This window comes from Mobula birostris, chromosome 4 (assembly GCF_030028105.1).
Source record: "Mobula birostris isolate sMobBir1 chromosome 4, sMobBir1.hap1, whole genome shotgun sequence".
Classification (NCBI taxonomy): Eukaryota; Metazoa; Chordata; class Chondrichthyes; order Myliobatiformes; family Myliobatidae; genus Mobula; species Mobula birostris.
In genome coordinates this window covers 160,038,648-160,064,002 of record NC_092373.1, presented here as the reverse complement: position 1 = coordinate 160,064,002, position 25,355 = coordinate 160,038,648, and the positions used below count along the sequence as shown (strand labels likewise).

At 38.5% G+C, this 25,355-nt stretch overlaps 2 protein-coding genes across 4 annotated transcripts in view; one reads left to right on the top strand and one right to left on the bottom strand.

Annotated features, from left to right (window-relative positions):
- LOC140196699 (SWI/SNF-related matrix-associated actin-dependent regulator of chromatin subfamily A member 5) overlaps positions 1-18,549 on the top strand; it is a 53,293-nt gene extending 34,744 nt beyond the window's left edge. For both annotated transcript variants that reach the window (XM_072256337.1, XM_072256336.1), the window contains exons 11-24: positions 607-833; positions 2,819-2,940; positions 3,430-3,582; positions 6,569-6,701; positions 7,264-7,412; positions 9,199-9,318; positions 9,408-9,518; positions 13,150-13,263; positions 13,910-14,032; positions 15,810-15,942; positions 16,096-16,214; positions 16,315-16,527; positions 16,675-16,785; positions 18,285-18,549. In XM_072256337.1, coding sequence (XP_072112438.1) covers positions 607-833; positions 2,819-2,940; positions 3,430-3,582; positions 6,569-6,701; positions 7,264-7,412; positions 9,199-9,318; positions 9,408-9,518; positions 13,150-13,263; positions 13,910-14,032; positions 15,810-15,942; positions 16,096-16,214; positions 16,315-16,527; positions 16,675-16,785; positions 18,285-18,350 — 1,894 coding nt within the window. In that variant the 3' untranslated portion in view covers positions 18,351-18,549. The remainder of the gene's footprint in view (positions 1-606; positions 834-2,818; positions 2,941-3,429; positions 3,583-6,568; positions 6,702-7,263; positions 7,413-9,198; positions 9,319-9,407; positions 9,519-13,149; positions 13,264-13,909; positions 14,033-15,809; positions 15,943-16,095; positions 16,215-16,314; positions 16,528-16,674; positions 16,786-18,284) is intronic.
- A 448-nt stretch (positions 18,550-18,997) lies between these two features.
- hgsnat (heparan-alpha-glucosaminide N-acetyltransferase) overlaps positions 18,998-25,355 on the bottom strand; it is a 77,692-nt gene continuing 71,334 nt past the window's right edge. For both annotated transcript variants that reach the window (XM_072256338.1, XM_072256339.1), the window contains 2 exons: positions 24,776-24,888; positions 18,998-22,104 (listed from right to left, as the gene is read on the bottom strand). In XM_072256338.1, coding sequence (XP_072112439.1) covers positions 21,923-22,104; positions 24,776-24,888 — 295 coding nt within the window. In that variant the 3' untranslated portion in view covers positions 18,998-21,922. The remainder of the gene's footprint in view (positions 22,105-24,775; positions 24,889-25,355) is intronic.

Here is a 25,355-nt window from a genome sequence, read left to right as displayed (position 1 = left end):
TTGCCTTTCTAGCAATCCTACGAGCAGTTCTCTGGAAAGTTTTCTTGGTCTTCCAGGCCTCAACTTGACCTCCACCGTTCCTGTTAACTGCCATTTCTTAATTACATTACAAACTGAGGAGACGGCTATCTGAAAATGCTTTGCTATCTTATTGCCTTCTCCTGCTTTGTGGGCATCATTTATTTTAATTTTCAAGTGCTAGACAGCTGCTCTTGCATCACCTGGCCTTTCCTAGCTATAACTGTGAACAAGCCATAGTCCTAACAAGCTAATTAAGGTCTGAAACCTTGGTAAAAGTTATCTGAGCTCAGATCTCATGGGGTGCCCAAACTTTTGCATGCCACTGTCTATCTAGATGCAGTAACACACATCCTGGCTGTCTCACTTTTCTACCACTTTGTAGAATGTACTTCCTGTCAAAGAGGGGAGATCTTTTGTGCATTATGCATACTGATCACTGGATATAGATCTGAGGGCCAAGATGGGATTCTAGTCTTTGTCCTAGTTGCATTCTCAAACAATTTTAACGTATTGAATATTCTCCTAAAGAGATATGGAAAACAAATCACTTCTCTAAATTTGAGTTAACTGTAATATTTCTTGCAGGTACACCAAGATTTTAATGAAGGATATTGACATCCTTAATTCCTCAGGGAAAATGGACAAAATGCGTTTGTTGAACATACTGATGCAGCTACGCAAGTGTTGCAACCATCCCTATCTATTTGATGGAGCTGAGCCTGGCCCACCTTATACTACTGATACGCACCTCGTGGTTAACAGTGGAAAGATGGTGGTATTGGACAAGCTGCTGCCAAGAGTGAAGGAGCAAGGTTGGCTGAGACTCTGTTTGACCCTGTTTATTATATTATTGACCTTTTATATAAAATGCAGTATCTTCTAGTCCTATAGGATATGTTTTAAAATGGTTGCAGGAGAATTTTACTCCTGTATTCATAAATTTTCATAAATACTATAAATGTAAAGGAGAAATGGGGGATACAATGGTTCCAATATTCTTAGGTATAAGACAGATGCAAAATAAAATGGGCCATAATGCAAGAAACTAGTTGAAAGTTTTCTATTATGTGAGAAGTGCTGGAATAGCAGGTTAGATTTTATTGTTTAGACTTGATTAGCACTGAAAAATACTGACATGTTTCTTTGGAGGTTGCTTTTTTAGTGGAACATTAGAGTGCTGCTTTGTAAGAGGCAGATTCTCTATGAAGTATGATTCTCAAGTGCTCAAATAATTTTATATTCCCTGAAACAAGGAAGTTGGTGAAAAATTAAATAGTAGCCTAGCCCATTTATCCAAAAGATGCCTACAAATATGGGACTTCACCAACCACCCCCCCCCCCAAAATCCCTGATCATGTAAATGTGAATGGTCAGCTTTACTAGGCTTCCAAAGCATAACGCCTGCAGCACATTACAAGACCAAAAATTAGTTTGCAAACACGAGGAAATCTGCAGATGCTGGAATTTCAAGCAACACACATAAAAGTTGCTGGTGAACACAGCAGGCCAGGCAGCATCTCTAGGAAGAGGTACAGTCGACGTTTCGGGCCGAGGCCCTTCGTCAGGACTAACTGAAGGAAGAGAGAGTGAAAGATTTGAAAGTGGGAGGGGGAGATCCAAAATGATAAGAGAAGACAGGAGGGGGAGGGATGGAGCCAAGAGCTGGAAAGTTGATTGGCAAAAAGAATATGAGAGGATCATAGGATAAGAGGCCTGGGGAGAAAGAAAGGGGGGAGGGGGAAGCCCAGAGGATGGGCAAGGAGTATAGTTAGTTGTTGTTAGGTGGAAAGATTTGGAACCGGTAAAGGAAGATGACCAGAATGTTTGGCACAGAAAATCTGCAAGACAAGGTTAACAAATACTTGGGTAATGCTTACTTATTCTACTTTGAAAGTATCTAAAGTACAATGCTTGGAAATTGTTTTTCTTTAGTTCGTTGGGTTACAGTTAACATGGTTTTCAAGGGCTTGGTTTAAATTAATGACATGGCCGATAATCAGGCATGATATCCTACCTCAAGGAACACATATGTAATGGAAAGTATTTAGAGAAGTGTTTTAAGATTTTGAGTATGAAAGCTAGGCTTGTGAATGCAGGAGTCAAGATTAAAGATGAAACCAACATTAAAAGTAGTGTGAGTGCCACGTAATATTTATTTGGATAATGAACATTGAGTGATGCAGGTGGATATTCTGAATTTTCAAGCAAAGTTAAAACTTTAAGCCATTAAACCTTTCAACTCCCAAAGGAGCAGACTGATTTAGAAACAGAGAATAAGTTTTGCAAGGTAGTAGCCCATCCATTCTCTGGTCTAAATCCAAAAGGCAGTTGGATCAGTATTGAATGTTCTTCGGATGATTGTTAACAGGTTGGGGGAAGGAAGAATAGAAATGTAAGAGTAGAATGATTAAATGTGTTTGATTGCAAACATTTCTTAATTTGTACTCTATCCCTATTGCTGAAATTATGTTAAGGGCAAAAATAAATCCACAAGTTAAAATCTTTCAGTTTTCTCTTAATCCACACATTTGGATGTATTTTTGTTGTTTTAAAAACAAATTCACAGTCAGTTCAAATACTACGAGATGTATATGCAGTGAGTTAATTGGATTGGGCTAATTTATACTCGACATTTTTTAATTAGCTTGCAACAAAATAATTTTTAGAAGTTCTGTCTTTAGCATGAGTGAAGAAATTTATTTGTTCTATCTTTCAATCAATATGAATTTTGAACCATGTCATAATCCATGTAAAGTTTTTCATTAGATTTTCTGATGTGCAATCCTCATTTTTATAGGCTCGCGGGTGTTGATTTTCAGCCAAATGACTAGAGTGCTGGATATTTTAGAAGATTATTGTATGTGGAGAAACTATGAGTACTGCAGACTGGATGGGCAGACTCCACATGTTGAGAGACAGGTATATTTTTGGTCTTGCACCTTCCAAAGTTTGATGTTTGTTTTTGTAAAGTTCCCATCTTAAATTATCTAAAGCTCTATTATCTATATGTTGGAACCTCGGCACGTTTGTCGGGGGATAGCTTTAGCACTTGCATTATAAATAACCAGCATTTTAAGCAAAGCTAACACTTGCCTAACTTCTGCCTTGGATGGACAGGATATACCTGAAGTATATCCAAAACAGCAGTTTAGCCCAACAACATTTTATAACAAGACTCATTATATCAATGTTGTAATTATGAACCTTGTTATAAAAGCTGGTGGAACTTAAGATTTCATTTACAGAATTGATGTTTGTATTTCGAACAAGGACCCATGAACATGTAACTTGCAATTACTACCTTTTTGTACTTTTACGAGGACAAATTTCAAGTAAGTTGTAACAATTATGCCACATTCTGCTGTGTAGTTCTCTTGCTTGATTTTTTTTTATCTCTCATCCCTTCAGGATTCTATTAGTGCATTCAATACTCCTGGAAGTACTAAATTTATCTTCATGTTGAGCACCCGTGCTGGGGGTCTCGGTATAAATCTTGCTACAGCAGATGTTGTAATCCTATATGACTCTGACTGGAACCCACAGGTTGACCTGCAGGCCATGGTAAGTTATTAAAGAGTGGATTTTCGGGGGGAAATTGTTCCATAACCCATGAGTATAAGGTCAATGAATTCTATTAGTTAATTAGAAGCATACAGATATTTCACTCTTCCTACAAGGTTGGATTATTAAGTGTTTAAAATTCCTTTTTTGGAATTTTGAGCAATGCCATAACTTTAGTGTATGATCTGGATAATCTTCTTATCATACTCAGAAGATTAAGTTTTATCTTCTGAGTATGATAATGAGATAAAGGTTGAACTCCTTTAAAGTTTTTAGAATCCTTCATAGTTATACAACACAGAAATGCGACTTTTGGCCCACTGCTCTATGCTGACTTAGATTCCCATCTAAGCTAGTTTTGTTTAGCCAAATCAGTGGGAAGTTTGTAAAAACTTACAGAGGGCAACTAGAAAAGTCATAAAGAGAGAAAAGATGAAATGTTGGGTAAGCTAGCTAATAATATAAAGTAGGATGCCAAAAGTTTTTCAGATATATAAAGAGTAAAAGAGCAGCAAGAGTAGATATCGGACCACTGGAAAATGATGCTGGAGAGGTAGTGATGGAGGACAAAGAAATGGTGGACGAACTTATTAATGAAGTATTTTGCATCAGTCCTCACTGTGGAAGACATTAGCAGTATGCCAGAAATTTGAGAGTGTTGGGAGTAAAAGTGAGTTTAGTTGCTATCACTAAGGAGATGGCGCTTGAGAAGCTGAAAGGTCTGAAGGTAGATGAGATGGACTATGCCTCAGAGATTGTGGCATTAGTAATGATCTTTCAAGAATCACTGGATTCTGTACTAATCTAAGTCGAACATTTATTGTATTTGTCATACTGTCAAGACAACGTCTTGACCAATTTGTTTCATCAATATTAATATACAGATCTGTTTCCCATTTTTGTTTTGACTTATGGATTCCTTGTTTAATTGTCTGTTTTTGAATCAAATTATACATACAAGAAATAAATTTTTTAATTTTCCCTTTTTGAATTAAAGTTTCAATTTCATTAGGTTTTGGCAAAAACATTGTTTGACCCAGCTTACCTTTTAAGTAAGCCCTTAATTGAAGGTAACAAAAGAAAGTGTTATTTGAATAAATAGATTAAATTCAAATCTATCCGATAAATGCTTTCGGTGTAATCAAGAAATTGGTACTTTCTTACATTCTACTTGGTCTTGTTTTAAAATTCAACCCTTTTGGATAAATTTAAGAGTCTTATTGGAACAAATTACTGGAACTCAACTTCCACATAACCCTGTATTATTTCTATTAGGTGATATTGAAGGGATAAAGCTGAAACTTAAATTGAATAAATATCAGAAAGAATTTATAAAAATTGCATTGGCAGTAGCTAAGAAGACTATAGCAGTTACTTGGAAATCTGATTCGTATTTAAGTATGGATCGTTGGAATAATGAAATGGCTAGTTCTATTCCACTCGAAAAAATTACTTATAATTTAAGAGATAAATATGTAACGTTTTTGAATATTTGGCGCCCTTATTTACAAAAGATAGGGTGGCATATTTAAGTGCTCCGATAAAGATCTTGGTCCCTTGGGGAAAGTAACGAATAAGTATACCAAATTTATTTTGGAGCATATGGAAACCTTCCAATACCCAGGTGGCTCTTCTTTTTTTTTCAGGTAGGACTTTATATGGGGGGGGGAGGGTAGATATTATCTTTTCATGTATTCTTTTTGAAAACTCAATAAAAACTATATTTAAAAAAAAGAATCACTGGATTCTGGAATTATTCTGGAATTGTTCTGGAGGACCGGAAAATTGCAAACGTCCCTCCACTCTTTGAGGGAGGGAGGTGGAAAAAATGAAATTATACACCAGTTAGCCTGACTTCGGTAGTTGGGAAGGTGTTGGAGTCCATTATTAAGGATGAGGTTAAAGGATACTTGAAGCGCATGATAAAGCAGGCCAAAGTCTCCATGGTTTCCTTGAAGGGAATTATTGCCTGACAAATCTGTTGGAATTCTTTGCAGAAATAACATGACAGGATAGACATAGGAGAGTCAGTGGATATTGTTTACTTGGATTCTCAGAAGGCCTTTAACAAGCTGCTGCACATGAGGCTGCTTAACAAGATGAGTCCATGGTATTACAGGAAAGATATTAGCATGAATAGAAGACGGGGTGACTGGCAGGAGACAAAGAAAAAAGAGACGGAATAAAGAGGACCTATTCCGGTTGCTGTCAGTGACTAATAGTGTTCCGCGTGGGTCAGTATGGGGACAGCTTCTTTTCATGTTATATACTAACGATTTGGATGCTGAATTCAATGGCTTTGTGGCCATGCTTGCAGACCATACAAAGGTTGGTGGAGGGGCAGGAAGTGTTGAGGAAGCAGGGAGTTTGCAGATGGACTTGGACAGTTTGTGAGAATGAACAAAATGGCAGATGGAATACGGTGTAAGGGGGAGTGTATGGTCAACCACTTTGGTTAGAGGAATAAAAGCATAGACTATTTTCTAGACATGGGCTTGTGAAGTTTCTGGTGTTCCTGTACAGAAAATGGAGCATTCAGTGGCTTCTAGAAATAATAAGCAATTGGACGGCATCACTGTAAAGTGAAATAGTTCACATTTCTGGTTGATGGTTTGAAATCTTGAAATCAGGATACTTTCTGTTGTAACAGCAACTGTAAGAAACTGTTCTGAAAGGGAACAAATGCAGTAAATATGAGTTGTTTGGATTTTTTTTTCAAACTCCCACGCCACTCCCCATTTCAATGCAGCAGCTCTTGATTTTAGCTGGGAGTATACAAATAATCTTTTATTCTTTCACAATTTCACCAGTTTACTGAAGAACACATAGTTGGAAGTTATATTACTTATTGCCTGTGTTTAAAAACTCTTTTTGGAGTTGAGGGATTTTTTTTTTTAACAGAAGTTACTGTAATTTGTACTTTAAAACTCCTCTGGAATATATGGTAATGTTATTTGAAGATAACTTTCCTGCAATTCTTTTTAAGGATCGAGCCCACAGAATTGGTCAAACAAAATGTGTCAAAGTATTCAGATTTATAACAGACAACACAGTAGAAGAAAGAATTGTGGAGCGTGCTGAGATGAAACTTAGATTGGACTCTATTGTAATTCAGCAAGGTTGGTGTTTGCTTATATTTGGACGGGGGAGCTAGAAAGAAATCCCTGAAGGTTTAAGAGGTACAAGTTCCAGAAATCTGATCAAAAGAAAACTTGTTATAATTTCTGCCTTTCCATCTGCTGTGGCTTTATTTCTCGTGCTAGGAAGAGTGTGACTTGGATCCTTTGTTTTCCTGATGGGAATCACTCATGCATCAAATGGCATATCATACTATTCCTATTTATGACAGTAGATTATCAATTTGAAGAGTTAGTTTCTCTGATTCCCAATGAATTTTTATCATGAATTGTTATAATATTCTGAAATCCTGTATTTTACTAAACTGTTCTAAATAGATTGAAATTGTATATTTATAATTTATAGTTGTATAAATGCAAATAGACCCTCTGTACGGCCACAGATTAGTGTGCCAATAACCAATTAATATATGCTTTCCACTGCTGTGCCTCAGTGATCACATTTTCTCTTCCACTCCTTTGCCTGTTAAATTTATTCTTGTACACAGTGGCCTCATGCACTCACTTTCACTTTTATAAATTAATTAAGTAATTATTCTTTCAGGAAGGCTGGTTGATCAGAATCTAAATAAGCTGGGAAAAGATGAGATGCTTCAGATGATTCGTCACGGTGCTACCCATGTGTTTGCTTCCAAAGAGAGTGACATTACAGATGAAGATGTTGATGCTATATTGGAAAGGGGTGAAAGGAAGGTAAAATCAACATATGAGTGCCCCCTCCCCATGTATTGCTAATCTAAATCTGTTGCTCTTAATAACTTTTATTTAGTCTTCCCACAATAGTTTGACTTGGCTCAATATCTCAGTAACTGTCATTTAATCTACATTCGCATAAATTACTGAAAACTGTGTATTCAGATTATTAATGGTGTTGATCAGGGGTCCCCGACCTTTTTTGCACCGCGGACCAGTTTAATATTGACAATATTCTTGTGGACCGGCCAACCAGGGTAGGGGAGGGGTGGTGGTGTTCAAGCAGGGTTGCCAACTTTCTCACTCCCAAATAAGAGACAAAGGTAGCAGTCAAATACGGGAAGAAAGACTACCGTGACCATGAAGCCTTGTGCGGGCACCTGTGTGCACATGCGTGTACATGCTGATTTTTTTTCTACAAATCAGTTTTGGCTTAATCTTCCCGATTCTGTTAAGTGAAACTACACTGTACATACATTATTTCTACTTTATATAGGCTGTGTATTTATCATATCATTCCTGCTTTTACTATATGTTAGTGTTACTTTAGGTTTTATGTGTTATTTGGTAGGTTAATTTTCGGTTCTGGGAACGCTCAAAAGTTTTTCCCATATAAATTAATGGTAATTGCTTCTTCGCTTTACGCCACTTCAGCTTACGAACGGTTTCATAGGAACGCTGTACCTTACCGGGGATAATACGGGACAAGGGCGGTCCCGTATGGGACAAACGAATTTAGCCCAATATACAGGATGGCCCGGCTAATACGGGACAGTTGGTAACCCTATGTTCAAGTTCAAAAGTGCGTGACAGGGAATGAGGAAAGGTGCAGCCGACTCATATTGTTTCATATTGTTTCCTCGTGGCCCGGTAGCACGTGCTTTGCAGCCCGGTGGTTTGGGACCACTGGTGTAGATCTCTTAATTTAACTTGGCCTCATTTGCCAATCATGCCAAGTCATTGATGAAGGCATTATTTTCGGTGTAAACCTTTGGAATGAAGAAACACAGCTTGAATTTAACTCATGAAGAAGTAGGTTGTTTTGATAGCAACTGGTAATTCAGTCACCCCTGTTGTATTATATTTTTATTTCAATTGACTCATTGCTATTCTGGTTATTAAGTGTTTTAAACTGCAAGCCAATGCTGAAGAATGTAGACAACGGGAAATTGTTTTATGTACTGTATTGCTGATCGTCCTGCTTGTTTTTTTTTTTGTAAAATGTACTAACAGAGCAAGCTTAATTACTGTCTGAAAGTTACCTGAAAATGATACCACTTAACCATATTGCATAATTCATTGTAAAGCTAAGTGATTTTGTAACTAGGCAAGTAATCCAGACTCCTGGGCAATTTAAACAGCTGGCAAATTAAAATGTAGATATAGTTTATTTCTTAGTATTCTTTATTAGGGAGGATTGCATTGTTATCTATGACACCTTCTCCAAAAAAGGCTCACTTCAAGGGCGGTTGGGAATGGGCAACATATTCTTAGTGTTGTTGGAGAGTGCCCTCACCCCATAAATAGAACATCTTGAATCCTTAAATATTTTAAATGTCACAAAATCATATGGTGGATATGATCCAGTGCTACGAGGAAACACTAGTATATGGGGGAAGAAAAAAATGTTCTCCAGTGCAATAGCTTTTATATTAAACCTTGGTGTCTTTCTGTGTGGAGGACCCACCCCGCAGCCATCTCTGGGAACTAGAGAACTCCATCTGGTGGTGTGTTTATTTACAACTTGCTATGAAAACAGCTCATCTTTTTGCTTTATTAACTACAGACAGCTGAACTGTCAGAAAAGCTTGCAAATATGGGTGAAAGTTCCCTCAGAAACTTTACCATGGAATCTGAGGTCAGTGTGTACAACTTTGAAGGTGAAGACTACAGGGAGAAACAGAAGGTGAGTTTTGTTTTGTCTTGTCTGTGCTTTTACTTTTAAATTCAGTGTAGTATATAAAACATTTTAGCAAAACATTGTTTTATCCACAGATGGCTCTAACTGAATGGATTGAACCCCCGAAACGAGAACGAAAAGCAAACTATGCAGTTGATGCATATTTCAGAGAGGCTCTTCGTGTCAGTGAACCAAAAGCACCCAAAGTAAGTCTGATTATTGGTTAAATGAGACCCTCACTTTACCTGTGTGCTTCATTACTGTTTAAGGATTTTGATGTGATAGAAATATATATTATATAGTGTTACTGTCATTCCATACTGAAAAGCTCACCAGTAAAGTTCAAAGTAATTTTATTATCAGATTACCTTACCAACTAACCCAATTTGTTGATGTACAAATTTGGAGAATCAACTGTTTGTCAATGAATTCATAAGAATTAAATACCTACCTCTGTAAGGTCCAACAGTATTGTAGATTTTCAGCAGACCAAACCAAAATGAAGGCAAAAGTGCATTCAAGACAAGTCAGGGAAATGATAAGAGAAGCACAAATCTGGAGAAGCGTGCACGACTCTCTCAGACACTTGAGCATACCTCGATCTCAGTGTAGTCCATCGTGAAAAAGTGGGGGTAAAAATATGAAACCACTGCCACGTTGCCTAGGTTAGGCTGCCCTTCTGAACTTAGTCACCAGAGAAGAATCACACTTGTGAGAGGGACTACTGTGATGCCAACAGTCACTCTGAGCAAGCTGCAGAAGGTGGTGGCTGTAAATGGAGATGAAGTTCATGGCTCCACCATCTCTAAGGCCATGCACAAACAGTGGCAAGGAAGAGGCCCTGGCTTTAAAAAAAAAAAAAAAAGCACATCTTTGCCCATAAAGGCTTTGCAAAGCATCTCTCAAAAGATGCTCTAAAGACATGGAAGAAGGTCTTGTGGTCAATGAGACTAAAATGGAACTTACTGGCCTCAACACACGCCGTGTGAGTGTAATAGTGCACTTCAGCCAGGTTAACACTATCCCTTCTGTAAAGTATGCTGCAGGTATCATCATGAAGTGCGGATGCCTTTCAGCAGCAGTGATTCTATATCTTGTCGGGATTGATGGTGAGATGAATGCTGCTGAGTACAGAGTAGCCTCCAACCTGATGGCATGAACATTGACTTCTCTAACTTCTGTTAATGTCCCACCTCCCCCTTGTACCCCATCCGTTATTTATTTATTATTATTATATTTTTTCTCCCTCTGTCCATCTCACTATACTCCTTGCCCATACTTCCCTCCCCCTCCCACTTTCAAATCTCTTACTATCTCTTCTTTCAGTTAGTCCTGACGAAGGGTCTCGGCTCTAAACATCGACTGTGCCTCTTCCTAGAGATGCTGCCTGGCCTGCTGCGTTCACCAGCAACTTTTATGTGTGTTGCTTAAAAACCTGCTAGCCTCTGCCAGAAAGCTTAAACTTGGGAGGAAGTTTATCTTTCACCAGATCAGTGACCCAAAGCACACTGCCAGAGCAACCATGGAGTGGCTTCAAATTAATAAAATTGATGTCCTTGAGTGACCCAGTCAGAGTTCCGACCTTAATCAAATTGAACAATTCAACATCTCTGGCAAGACTTCAAGATTGCTGTCCATCACCACCCCCCGGCCCCCAAACATCTTTGCACATCTTAAACAATTTTGTAAGGGGGAATGTGCAAAGCCAATGGAGACTAGTCGTAAAAAACTGGCTGTAATGGCTGCAAGCGGTGGTTCAACTAAGTACTGAGTAAAGGGGATGAATACTTTTGAACTGCTGACATTTCAGGTTTTGAATTTTTAGGTTTTCATGCTTTACAATTTCCCTTTTTTTTGGACTTGACTGTGGCGAAATAAAAATTCTTGGTTAACTTGATCAAAACTCCTGGTTGTAATACTCATTAATGTCAACAAAGGGTTGGGGACTGAGTACAGTTACAAGGCACTGTATGTCAATATAGAACCCTGAGATTCATTTTCTTACAGGCATTCACAATAAATACAAAAAATGCCATAGAATCAATGTAAACCACATACAAGATAAATAACCAAATGTGTACAAGACAACAAGCTGCAAATACAAAAATAAATAAAATAATGATAATTAAACAATAAATGTCAAGAACTTGAGATGGGGTCCTTGAAAGTGAGTTCATAGGTTGTGGAAACAGTTAATTGTTGGGGTCAATGAAGTTATTCCCTTTGGTTGAAGAGCTTGATGTTGAGGGGGAATACCTGGTCCTGAACCTGATGTGGATCCTGAGCTCCTGTATGCCTTCCTCTTCCTGATGGCAGCAGCGAGAAGAGAACAATGGCCTTAGTGGTGGGAGTTCTTGATGCATGTTCTCCTCTTTTTCTTGTATTTCTTTTTCTCCTCAAATACCTTGTTTGTTCCATCTGCCTATACCTGCTATGCACCTCCCTTTTTCTTAACCAGGTCCTCAATATCTCTCGAAAACCAAGGTTCCATAAACCTGTTATGCTTGCCTTTTATTCTGACAGGAACATATGAGCTCATCTCTCAAAATATTACTTCTGTAGTTTCACGCATCTCTACAATTCTTCTTCCAAGGTCCTCTGAAAGTTGTTTTGATCAAGGCATGGTGCACATAAACAGATTTTTCTTGAGAAGAGCAGGCTCTGTCAGTAACCTGACTTTATGTGCCTTTTTTATGGGGCAATGCACCTCTATAACCCATACCTCCAATCTCATTGATCGGAACACCTGACTCCAAATAGCTTTTGTAGAAGGCATTACCCCAGAGGTTCACATACCTTTTTTGAATGTAGACTGAGATTGTTTAAATGGTGTACTCAGTATTCATGAGAAGTACAATTCTTTGTGTGGTATTAGTTTAGGCAGATTTTGTTTGTTATTGTGACTAGGTGATATCAGACCACATTTTATGATTAATTAATGCAGAAAACCAGGTGATTACAAAGGGTTTGTGATCTTTTTCTTGCAATTGTATGTACTTTGATAATAAATTTACTTGGAACATTGGTCTGAAGTGCTGACTGGTTTCTGTTTTCATAGATGCTGTTTGACTCAGTTACTGTGGCATTTCTGCTTTGTGCTCTATAATCAATTGCTCTTTGTGTTTGGGTCATAAAGAAATTGTAGATAATAAATGCTGGGTCTCCAAACACAAGATGTAGTAGGCAAATGCTTGGCTGGTGTCTATCTGGAAAGGTACTAGATCCAATGTTGGGTTTGGAAAGAGACTGCAAGGGTCTCACTGGATAGTGTTTGTTTATGTGTCCCTTTTTTGCATAATATTATGTCAAAGTTGTAGATAGGTGACCATAACTGTCTAATTTAGAGTATTGTGTGCAGGTTTGGTCACCTACCTACTGGAAAGATGTGAATAAGATTAAAAGAGTACAGAGAAAATTTACAAAGATGTTGCCGGGGCTGGAGGGAAGATTGAATAGGTTGAACTTTATTCCCTAGAACATAGGGAGATTTGATAGACGTATACAAAATTATGAGGGGTATGGATAGGGGAAATGCAAGCAGGCTTTTTCCACTGAGGTTGGGTGAGACTACAACTAGGGTGAAAGGTGAGATGTTTAAAGAGAACATGGGGGAAATTTGAGTCAGGGAGATGAGGGTGTGGAACAGGCAGCCAGCACAAGTGGTGGATGTGATTTTGGTTTCAGTGTTTAAGGGAAGCATGGAGGGCTATAGTCCAGGTGCAGGTTGAAGGGGCTAGGCAGTTAAAATGGTTTGGCACATGCTAGATGGGTTGAAGGGCCTGTTTCTGTGCTGTAGTTTTCTGTACCACTATTTTGTTTTTAATTTTATCTTGCCAGGCTCCTCGGCCACCAAAGCAGCCCAATATTCAAGATTTCCAATTCTTCCCCCCTCGGCTGTTTGAGCTGCTAGAGAAAGAAATTCTCTATTATCGAAAAACTATTGGCTATAAGGTAAAAAGTTATCCTTTATCTCAGTTATGAACATAGTCTGTTTTTTGTTAATACTTAACTACTCAAGTTTACAGTACTCACAGCAAAACAACCTCCAGAAATGAGGAGAGATGATCACATTAAAATTTAGTTTTGGTGTATATGTGTACTGGCAAATTGACCCCATGGTATTAATCCATAGCTGCTGCATAAGTGGCCAGCAGGTGGTGCATGAGATTGGCAGAATGTCTCTTTGCTATTTACCCTATTTTTTCCATCAACCACCTCATGAAATTTGCTCATGATTTATTATTTGAATATTTCAATGGCTGTGTGATGAGATAACTCTTCTAAAGATACAAAATTGTGATTGAAAGAGTTAAGGCTGCAGAATTTACTTCCAGGATTAATGGTTGAAATAGAAACACTGGAGTAGGTTAAAGTCCAGAAAGCTGGAGATGACAGAACGTGATGGGTAGGTGTAGTAGCCAGTTTGCTGATAGAAGAAAAAGAGTAGTTAAATTTGCTTTCATGTTAGAATCAGTAGAATTTATGTAAATTTTAGATGATTGTGATATTTGAAGGCTTCTGATTTGTGTTCTGAGATACAGGTGGAAGAAAACAAAACTAGAGGCTAATTTAAAACTTGTTGTGTTACTTTGTATAGGTGCCACGTAATCCTGATTTGCCAAATTCAGCTCAAGTACAGAAAGAAGAACAATGCAAGATTGATGAGGCTGAACCCCTAAATGATGATGAGCTTGAAGAGAAGGAGAAGCTGTTGACACAGGTACTGTTAATGTTCAATTTCTCATAGAAGACAATTGATGTTTGAAATGAAATGGTGCCATTTTAGAGCAGCCTAAAACGTTAACTATTTCTATTATCATAGATGTAATGTATCCTGCTGCATATCCCTAGCATTTAATTTTATTATGCCTTTACATTTTTGCTTTTGTTTAAAAGGGGTAAGTTGTTGGTCCAGCCAGCATTTGTTGACCATCCACATCTGCCTTTGGTGACACAGAATTGCTCCCTTGAACTACTGCAGTCTGTATGGTGAAGGTGTACCTCTATCTGACCAAGGTGATTACATGTCTAAGGCATGTGATTTGGAAAGCATCTTGCAAAAGATGACATCTCTTTGTGGCAGTTTTGCTTCAAGGGCTTGAGGTTGTGTGTGTTTGAGAGTAACATAGCTAATTCATTTAAGATTCTGATTCAAACAAAAGGGGTAGCTATGAGCACACACGTGGGTTCCAGCTATGCCAGCCTCTTTGTCAGTTATGTGGAAAAGTCTATGTTCCAAGCCTACACTGGTGACCGTCCCGCACTTTTCCTATGCTACATCAACAATTGTGTTGGTGCTGCTTCTTGCACCTGTCCTGATAATAGACAGTAGGTGCAGAGTTAGGCTATTCGGCCCTTCGAGCCAGCACCCCCATTCACTGTGATCATGCTGAACTCGTCAACTTCATCCACTTTGCCTCCAACTTCCATTATGTCCTCAAATTTACTTGGTCCATTTCCAACACCTCCCTCCCCTTCCTCAATCTCACCGTCTCTATCTCCAGAGACAACTTATGTACTTATAAACTTATGTCTATTATGTCTTATGTACTTATGTCTATTATAAACCCATGGACTCTCACAGCTACCTGGACTATACTTGTTACTTGTAAAAACGCCATCCCCTTCTCTCAATTCCTCCATCTCCGCCGCATCTGCTCTCAAGATGAGGCTTTTCTTTCTAGAATGAAGGAGATGTCCTCTTTCTCTTCCTCCACCATCAACGCTGCCCTCAACCACATCTCTTCCATTTCACGCACATCTGCTCTTACCCCATCCTCCTGCCACAATGCTTCAAGCTCTTCATGTACAGCACTTCCAGTAAATGTCACGAATGGATGGAATGAGACCCCGGTAATCCTCTTGGCAGTTTTACCATCCTCTGTAGGGTTCGGCAGTCCAATGCCTTGTGGTTTCTGTACCACACAATGGTGCAGCTGGACCAGACACTCGACAAAGCTCCTGTAGAATATTTTTAGAATGGGGATGGGGAGAGTTACACAATCTCCTCAAAGTGTAGACACTGCTATGCCTTCTAGCTCATAATACTGTATCTTCTGACATGAGAGTTTGTCCTGAGAGGTCAACTTGATTCTGTGGTAGCATTCTTGCTCCTGAGTTGAAAGATCTTTACTTCAACCTACAATAGAAAGATCAAAGTACATAGTTTAGGCAGCACGTGTCAAAACGGTAGCTAAACCTACATCGACCCTTTAAGGTGGATTTTAAAAATCCCACAACCACCTGAAATGGAGCTCAAGCTTTCCCTTTGTGGTCCCCAAGGTGTAGTTATGTTTCAGCCAGTTTTGCAAATCTTTCTTTCATTGCTTTAAGAATCCCTTAATTGTACTGAAGTCAGATGTCGTGGCCATGTATTTTCATAATAATTCTTCAGGCTTCAAATATGTCCCATCACTTCACTCCACAAATTCTTCTCCTATTAATATTGATCTGTTGACTTGTATATTTTTATTTAAATATAACTATATAAATTACAGGGATTTACCAGCTGGACGAAAAGAGACTTTAATCAGTTTATCAAAGCAAATGAGAAGTGGGGCCGTGATGACATTGAAAATATTGCCCGTGAAGTAGAGGGAAAAATTCCTGAAGAAGTGATTGAATATTCTGGTAAGGTTTTTTTCTGCCTGTATTTAACACGTTTAACGTGCAAAGTAGGTGCCTTTCTTGTTTGTTTGCACTTTAGACATAATGGGTCCAAGCATTATGAACACTTTGCTCAATCAATAATTTACTTTACTGATTGATTGCTGTCTTTCTCAGCTGTATTCTGGGAGCGATGTAATGAGCTCCAAGACATTGAAAAAATTATGGCACAGATAGAAAGGGGAGAAGCTAGAATCCAAAGGAGGATCGGCATTAAAAAAGCATTAGACACCAAGGTACGATCATTGATTCCCGTCTTTGGTTTTAGAGCTTGTGTGTATGCTTTTGTATTCTGTTGTTCCTATTTTTCAACAGCAATATTTTGTCCTTGTATAGATTGCCCGATATAAAGCACCTTTCCACCAACTGAGAATTGCATATGGCACAAATAAAGGAAAGAATTATACGGAAGAGGAGGACAGATTCTTGATCTGTATGCTGCACAAGTTGGGCTTTGATAAAGAAAATGTTTACGATGAACTTAGACAATGTATTCGGAACTCTCCACAGTTCAGATTTGACTGGTTCCTGAAGTCAAGGACTGCTATGGTAACTGCTTACAAAGATTTTGCTATTTAAAGTAATTGATTTTTTTTTGTTAATTGGTTGGTTTTATCTACATTCAAGCTATGAAATCATATTTTCAATAAAGCATTGAAGAATTAAATTCATTTGTTGCTTCATTGGCACTTCTAGGAACTCCAAAGGCGTTGTAATACATTAATCACTCTAATAGAAAGAGAAAACTTGGAACTTGAAGAAAAGGAGAAAGCAGAAAGAAAAAAACGTGGACCAAAAACAGCATCGGTAACTTTAACCACTCTATGTTGTGCATCGATTATAGGGGTGGGTTTGATGCTTGAGTTTGTCATGTGAAGCTTCAATTCATGTCTATATTGTGCAGCATTTCAAAAGTTCAGTAAGTTTTATCAAGGTACATATGTCACCATATACAACCCTGAAATTTATTTTCTTGGGGGCATACTCAGTAAATCCAAGAAACATAATAGAAGTAATGAAACACCACATCCAACAGGACAAACCACCAATGTGCAAAAGACAACAGACGATAAACAAGCAATAAATATTGAGAATGTACAATGAAGAGTCCTTGAAAGTGGGTCAATAGGTTGTGGAAACTGTTCAGTGAGTGAAGTTCTCCCCTCTAGTCGAAGAGCCTGATGGTTGAGGGGTAATAGCTATTCCTGAACCGGATGATACAAGTCCTGAAAGCTCCTGTATTCTCCGGATGGCAGCAACGAGAAGTGAGCATGGCCTGGGTGGTGGTGGTGGTGGTACTTGATGGATGCTGCTTTTCTGTGACAGTGCTGTGTACAGATATGCTCAGTGGGTGGAAATTTTTACCTTGTGGTACACTGAGCCAAATTCAAGGCTGTTGGTGTTTCCGGTCCTTTAATGTACAAACGCTGTTCTGGCTACAGTAAGGTTATTGATTGAATTTGTAATTTTTATTTGTAATGTTCATTTTAAGTGCAAACTCAAAGTTGAGCTAAGTTATAAATTTTCTTCAATCATAGACATCACTCTTTAATGGGGCTGAATTGATTCGCTTTAAATCAGAATTTTCAACAGCCTCTGAAAGGGATATGGGAGCTGATAGAAACTGCTTTAAACAGTGGAGTCTAAATAATGGCACCTGGGCTCATAAGCCAACTGCTTTTGTCATAGAATAAAATTAGATGTTGGCAATTGCCGTTTTTATTTGAATAGATTATACCACCTAGTGGAGTGAATCTGTACTACCATTCTGAACTAAGAATGCAATGATACCTTTTTACAGAAGTGTGGTCTGAGTGGTTTGCTAGGCTATTTAATAAAATTGCTGTGATGAGAGATCAAGGTTTAAGGACAACAATTTCTGACCTTAATTTTTTCTTTTGTAACATTCTATAAGCTACTTCTCCCTTTGAACCACATCAGATGTAAATTTTGTTTTTAATTGAAATCTCATGACAATGTACATTTTGAATTACTGCAATCACCATGGGTCATGAGTTAAGGGGAGCAGGAGGGTATTTTCGTCACTCAAAGGGTTGAATGTATGCCACGAGCTGCCAGTGTAAGTTGTGCAATATTCAAGAGAAGTTTGGAAAGGTACATGGATGGAAGAGGAGCTGTGGTCCCAATGCAGGTCAATGGGACTAGGCAGTTTAAATGGTTCTACACAGACAAGGTGGGCCAAAGGTCTATGACTATGCCTTTTGTGAATCAAGTATACAGCATTAACAGCTGCCCACAGCGTAAGAGGAGATTTGTTAAGATAATCATCCACATCTTTTTTTCAGGCACAGAAACGCAAATTGGACGGTGGACCAGATGGACGTGGCCGAAAAAAGAAATTAAAACTTTGAATCATCTATGCACATCATGTCTGCATAGTTATTGTATTTCAGTTCTGAGGATGTACAAAAGCTTTGATAGAAATCTCATGTGGTATTCCAACATCATTCCCACTGTGCTAGTAGGAATTAATGTAGGCTAGAGTTTATTGAATTTTGAACAGCTGTGCTGAATATTTTTTACCATGTAATAAAATGGTTTCCATTCAAATCTATGGATTATTTCTACACTTTTCAGTTTTATAGTTGAACACAATACAATTTTGTCTTGTTGCCAGGGGAGTTGTGGTCTTTATTTCATAAACTGCATTTGAAATGTATCCAAGACCTAGCAGAGTTTCTGCTCATTCATTTGTATATTGAAGTAAAACAGTTATGAATGATAGGAAGACTCCTGTTAAATCTTTAAACACCAGCCTAAAGAAAGTGGACATTAATCTACATATGAATTGCAGGTATGAAAGTTTCTGTATTCTAGCTAGGAAATTGAGAATTGGGTAGGTAAAGTCTTCAGTCAAAATTATGCAGAAATTAATTTCATCTTCCTTACTAAAATGTCCAAAATAGCAATGCAGCAACAAGGTGCTCAATATCATTGTATCTATTCTTATTAGTAAAGATGTCCCATAAATAGGACATTTCCATGTGGGAAAAGTGACTGCAGTACAGAAATCCCTTTATTCAATTTTAAAAAGTGGTAATACATTCCATTGAATTAACATACAAACAATATATTGCCATCTAGCATTCTAAAAGCAAATGTTAGATTTCCCTTTTGGAAGTTTAAATTAAGTGTGAAGATCCATTATACTATGCCTGCACAAGATAAACATGACTTTGAGAACAGTGCTCTGGTGTTGTAGATCCTTTTCTTACTTCAAGGCTGATGACATGGATTAACAATGTTCCTCAATCCAGTAACAGCTCAGCACACCACAGCAGCCAAAATGTGTAACGTTTTGAACGTTAAGGACTTGGGGGGGGGGGGGGGGGGGGGGGGAGAATGACATTTAAAACATCAAGTTTGACAAACAAGTGTTAGTCATTATCTCTCTCTAAAGTGATTTGTGCATTAAATGAACATCAGGAAAATGTTTTAAGTACAGAAAACCTCCTCAATACTTGATAAGTGGATTTTTAACATTACTGAGAAATTTAGTTTTAAAATCAATTGCTTAAGATTCAATATTCCCACAAAAAACAATTATACTACTGAAGCATTCTAAAACCAGTCCCGACATCAAAAGCTCTATGCCATTTCCCCCCCAGTAAAATGAAGTACAACACCTTATATTTAAGCCACCTAGTAATACCGAGATTAAAGTGCCAGGGCAATCCTGAATATTTCTCTCAGAAAGAAGAATGTATAGAATAGATTAGGTTTTTTTTTTGTAAAACTGAACACCAACTCATTTTCCCTGCAAGTTCAAATTAGAAGATAAACAATCACAAATAAACTACATGGTTAAAAACAGTGCAACTTCTCAAATCAGTAACATTTGCACACAAAATACTGATACTGGCATTAACTGTTTCATTTAGGCAAAGGATTTCAAACAGTGATCACTGCCATCCTAGAAGTGGCAATGTAGTATTGCAATTCTCAACACTGCTGACTCTAAAGGAGAAAATTTAGGCTTTGTTTCTATAATGCAATCCTCCCAAATTATAACAATGGTTTGAAGTAGACAAAAATACAGATTTTAGATACCTACGTAATAAGTCTGATCAGATAGAGCAGGAAGCCACAGAATCCACTGAAAATATTTATACAATTCTTGCCTTGGCCAAGTCAGAAGACAAATTAAGCAGTCAATAAGATTGTGCAAGCAGATTGTGTTGATCTAGATCTCACCACAAAAGTTCAAGTGAATCACACAAGAACAAGACAGATTCCACCATGGTGAGGTTAGATGGCTAAGGAGTTGGTAGCTGCACTGAGTGGAAATAACATTCACTGAGTTTTGATGTGTTCCTAAACCAAGCTTAACACAAAGTGTACTTGTGAGCACAAACAAGCCATCTCTAATCCAAGGTAGGGGCTACATGGGTTCAAGGTCCTCCAAGATAAACTGATAATGGGATATCTGAACTCTGTAGCTTTGTAGTACATTGTGTTGATGATACACCAGACACAGTTACCAGGTACTGGAATTCTTCCTAACAGAAATTTCTGTATACCAAAGTCTTAATGAACAAGAAAATTCTGGCTACAGAAGTATTAGAAATTCATCAGCAATCTGCTCTATAACATAGTTATCCCGAAGTCCAATCCAAACAAGAAATCCAAGCAACACACACACACACAAAATGCTGGAGGAATTCAGCAGGCCTGGCAGTATCTATGAAAAAAAGGGTCTTGGCCAGAAATGTCGACTGTACTCCTCCCCCCCCCCCCCCCCACCCAAAGATGCTGCCTGGCCTGCTGAGTTCCTCCAGCATTGTGTGTGTACCCTAAAGTCCAGATGTTTCCTTGCATGATTATTGAGTTCAAATCTTGATTCCAGTCTCAGCTTCACTAAAATTTTCGGTTCAGGTAACTTCCTTAATAACAAGTTTGCTCTATATATGACAAACATAGGACTTAGCAGATAAGGAGATTTCTCAACAGTTCTAACATTCAATATTAACAAGAAGTTTCTACATCATCTGGTTAATCTGACAAAGATAATCCATACATTCTTGATGTAGTGTACAATACAAACAAGCTTTTCAGTGGTAGCAGTGACAGATTGGACAGGCACAGGCTACAGCATCTGTTACAAGTCTTCAATTGCAAATGCTGTTTTGTTGGGTTTTTTTTAAATACAAACACACAAAGGCCATCATTATTTCAGTCAAGAGCATTAAACAAGCAAGCTTCCCAAATTAGCACAAACATTAATAAGAGGTGAAAAACTTGCATTCCAGTCTTCAAACTTTCCAACCTCAATCTTACTTTCAATCCTCTCAGCTCTGCCAATTTATGATAAAGTATAGAGATTTGAACTCTGGTGGAAGGTTTGCCTATTAGTAACTTGTATCACCATAAACAGGATGCGGAAGAACAGTTAACAGGAGACACATCCCTCTCCTCGTATCCATCGAAATAAACCAACAGCTTTACAATTGCTTATTTAAGACAGATCTGTTTAAAATAATTTTGACAAGTAAACAGGAATAAAATACCAGTGATAAATTGTGGGGTAAGAAACTAAAATGAAAGGTAGGCACTGAGAGATTGAGCAAAGTTTTGGAGACTGGAATGGTGACAATGCAGAGATGTTTAGTACATTAACCTTTTGATTTAGTCAGTACTTCAATACAATTTTCAGTATCACCAATTCACAATTAAGTAAAAAGATCTATCTTGTAGCTCTGCAAAATTGACACTTTTTAAAAAAAAAAGATAAGTAGATCGTAAACTGATGATTACCAGGAAATTGGTTAATGAAACACTGATATACTGGCCAAGTGAAAAAATTTAAATTCCACTGAAATTTGCATTCCCATGTTAACAAAATGCACACTTGCTCATTCAATTCACAATTATAGAAAAATATACTGTCACTTTCTGTATTTGCCAAAAAAATACTTGATTCCCATTAGATTTTCCAAAATATTTTCTTCTTGTAAAGAACATAAGAAATAATAACCCAGATAATGGTAGCAACAAGATTCTGGGCCAAGTGTTCCCCATGTGAACGATCATTTAGCATTTTCCATCTGAAAGGAAAGTAGTGCTCAAACACCTCGTGTCCAACGTACACCAGAATAGAGTTCATCCCTACAGAGATTGGAGAAAACAAAAGATCATTCAACGCTTCAGAGCTGCAATCTGACAGTTAACCTGGTGACTAGACAGCTGGTGATTATGCACACCACCACCAATCAAGAGAGCAACAGCAAGTCTAAGAGATACTCATTTCCCCATTGACTTAAGAGTCTTAAAAACAAATACTCAATAATAAGCCCAAGTATTCTCTGTGTTTTGCCCTATTATCCAGAAAAATGTTCTCCATTTGTTTCCTTCTCCCACTGGTAGGACATGGGTTTAAGGAGAAAGGTAGGAGGCTTAAAAGGCATCTGAGGAGCAATATTTCCCATAGAACGGGGGTGACTGACTTAAACTGCGTTGCCTGAAGAGGTGTGGAGGCAGATATATTCATGGCACTTAAAAAGCATCCAGCTAACTTCTTGAATCAGCAAGTCATAGGCAATGGATTTAATTATGGGAAAATGGGATTGGTACAGATACTGTAGGTACAAAGGGCCTGCATCTGAGCTGTAAGATTTTATTACTAATCTTTCACCAATGAAAAATGTTAATGGAGAGTAACCTACAACAGTGCAAAGTGATTATAGAATCAGGGCACGTACAGCCAGAACTATTACTGTCACTTTTCTCAGAGTTTCCCCCCATAACAAAAAATGTAGTCAAAGATTCAAAGTACATTATCAAAGTTTGTGTGCAATATACAGCCGAGATTTGTCTTCCCCACAGACACCCATGAAACAAAAAAAATGGAACCTATTCAAAGAAAACAGCGAACCCCACCCCCAACATTAAAAAACAGGGAAAAAAATAAGCGATAAAACCCAGAATATAAAACAAAATCTAGGGGGAGGTGTGGAAAATTGCTATTTACCCAGATTCACACACCAAGATTCAGTTCTGCTGGGAAAAAGCCTGACAATGCACCTTATTTATGTCCTTTATGATCTTAAAAACCTCTATCATGATGTCCTGGCCTATACAACCTCTTCTTGTAACCCAAACCCCCTCCAGTTTCAAAAACATCCTTGTGACTCCTTTCTGCAGGCTCTCTTGCTTAAGCACAATCATCCTATAGGGCCATGACCAAAACAGCACACAATATTCCATGTGCAGTCTTGCCAACATCTTGTCCTGCTCTAACACAATGTCCCAACTCATACTCAATGCCCCATTTGTTGAAGATTATTTTTAAGGGTTGAATTAAGTTGACTTATTTCTTACATCCTTCAAATAAATGAGTAAAAATCTTTACGTTACGTCTCCGTCTAAATGTTCAATGTGCAATTTATAGCAATTTGCATAAATAATATGTACAACAAGACAGTCAATTTAGCATAGAAATACAATTGTATCAGCGTAAATTAATCAGTCTGATGGCCTGGTTGAAGAAGCTGTCCCAGAGCCTTTTGCTCCTGGCTTTTATGCTGCAGTACCATTTCCTGGAGGGTAGCAGCTCGAACAGTTTGTGGTTGGGATGACTTGGGTCTCCAATGATCCTTCGGGCCCTTTTTACACACTTCCCTCTGTAAATGTCCCTTTACAGTGGGAAGGTCACATCTGTAGATGTGCTGGGCTGTCTGCACCACTCTCTGCAGAGTCCTGCGATTGAGGGAAGTACAGTTCCCATTCCAGCCAGTCAGGATGCTTTCAATCGTGCCCGGTAGAAAGTCCTTTGGATTTGGGGACTCATACAAAACTCCTTCAACCATCTGAGGTGAAAGAGGTGCTGTTGTATTTTTCACACCACACAGCTGTTTATAGACCATGTGAGATCCTCAGTGATGTGTATGCTAAGGAAGTTAAAGCTGTTCACCCTCTCAACCCCAGATCCATTGATGTCAACAGGGGTTAGCCTGTCTCCGTTCCTCCTGTAGTCCACAACCAGCTCCTTTGTTTTTGTAACAGTGAGGGACAGGTTGTTTTTTTTTTATACCACTGTGTCAAGGTTATGACTTCTTCTTTTTCAACTAATACTAATAGGCATCCGTTAGTCTTGCGAGACCATGGATCTGTGCCTGGAATGTCTTCACTCTCCAGGGCACAGGCCTAGGCAAGGTTGTATGGAAGACCAGCAGTTGCCCATGCTGCGTCTCCCCTCTCCACGACACCAATGTTGTCCAAGGGAAGGGCATTAGGACCCATACAGCTTGGCACCAGTGTCATCACAGAGCAATGTGTGATTAAGTGCCTTGCTCAAGGACACAACACATTCCCTCGGCTGGGGCTCGAACTCACGACCTTCAGGTAGCTAGTCCAATGCCTTAACCACTTGGCCACATGCCCACACAGGTTGAAATTATTATTATTTGAAATGAGGCCAGTCAATGTAGCATTGTCAACAAATTTTCTGTTCTAATAAAATAAGTCCTTCCTTGTTTTAACATCAAGGCAATCTAGTGTTTATCCAAGCCTGTCATGCACTCTCCTTAAAAATATCCTACATGAAGGGGAGCCCTCTCTGAGCTCATCTGCTGCTGTCTGCTACTTGTAAAGCAAGTGACAATACCTTCTCACATCACTGGCTCTTCGCACCAACCTAGCTGAAAGATTTTTAGGGACAGTGGAGAAAGGTTTAAGATGGAGGGTGGGAAGAAATTGGGTGGAAGCATGGTAAGCAGAAAGGTTAGGGGAAAAAGGCAAGAGAGGCTCTGGAGTAGTGCAATGATGGGATCTTCCATACCTGGGAAGTAAAATGGAGCTCCAGTCCAGTGTTTCTTTACATCCACCATAAAGTAAATCAGCAAGAGAAGAATGTAGGCAAAGGAACTTAGTGTTGTAACATAAGAGATGGACCTATATGAGAAAGGAAAAAAAGCAATATTTAGAAAAAGTGGCAGATATCATTCTGAAAAACACTATTGCTCTCCTGCTAAGACATATTGATAAAATCGGATCCCATTTCATTTGTACAATTAACATAGAATATAGAATAGTACAGCACAGTACAGGCCCTTCAGCCCACAATGTTGTGCCGACCCTCAAACCCTGCCTCCCATATAACCCCCCACCTTAAATTCCTCTATATACCTGCTACTAGTCTCTTAACTTCACCAGTGTATCTGCCTCCACCACCGACTCAGGCAGTGCATTCCACGCACCAACCACTCTCTGAGTAAAAAACCTTCCTCTAATATCCCTCATGAACTTCCCACCCCTTATCTTAAAGCCATGTCCTCTTGTATTAAGCAGTGGTGCCCTGGGAAAGAGGCGCTGGCTATCCACTCTATCTATTCCTCTTATTATCTTGTACACCTCTATCA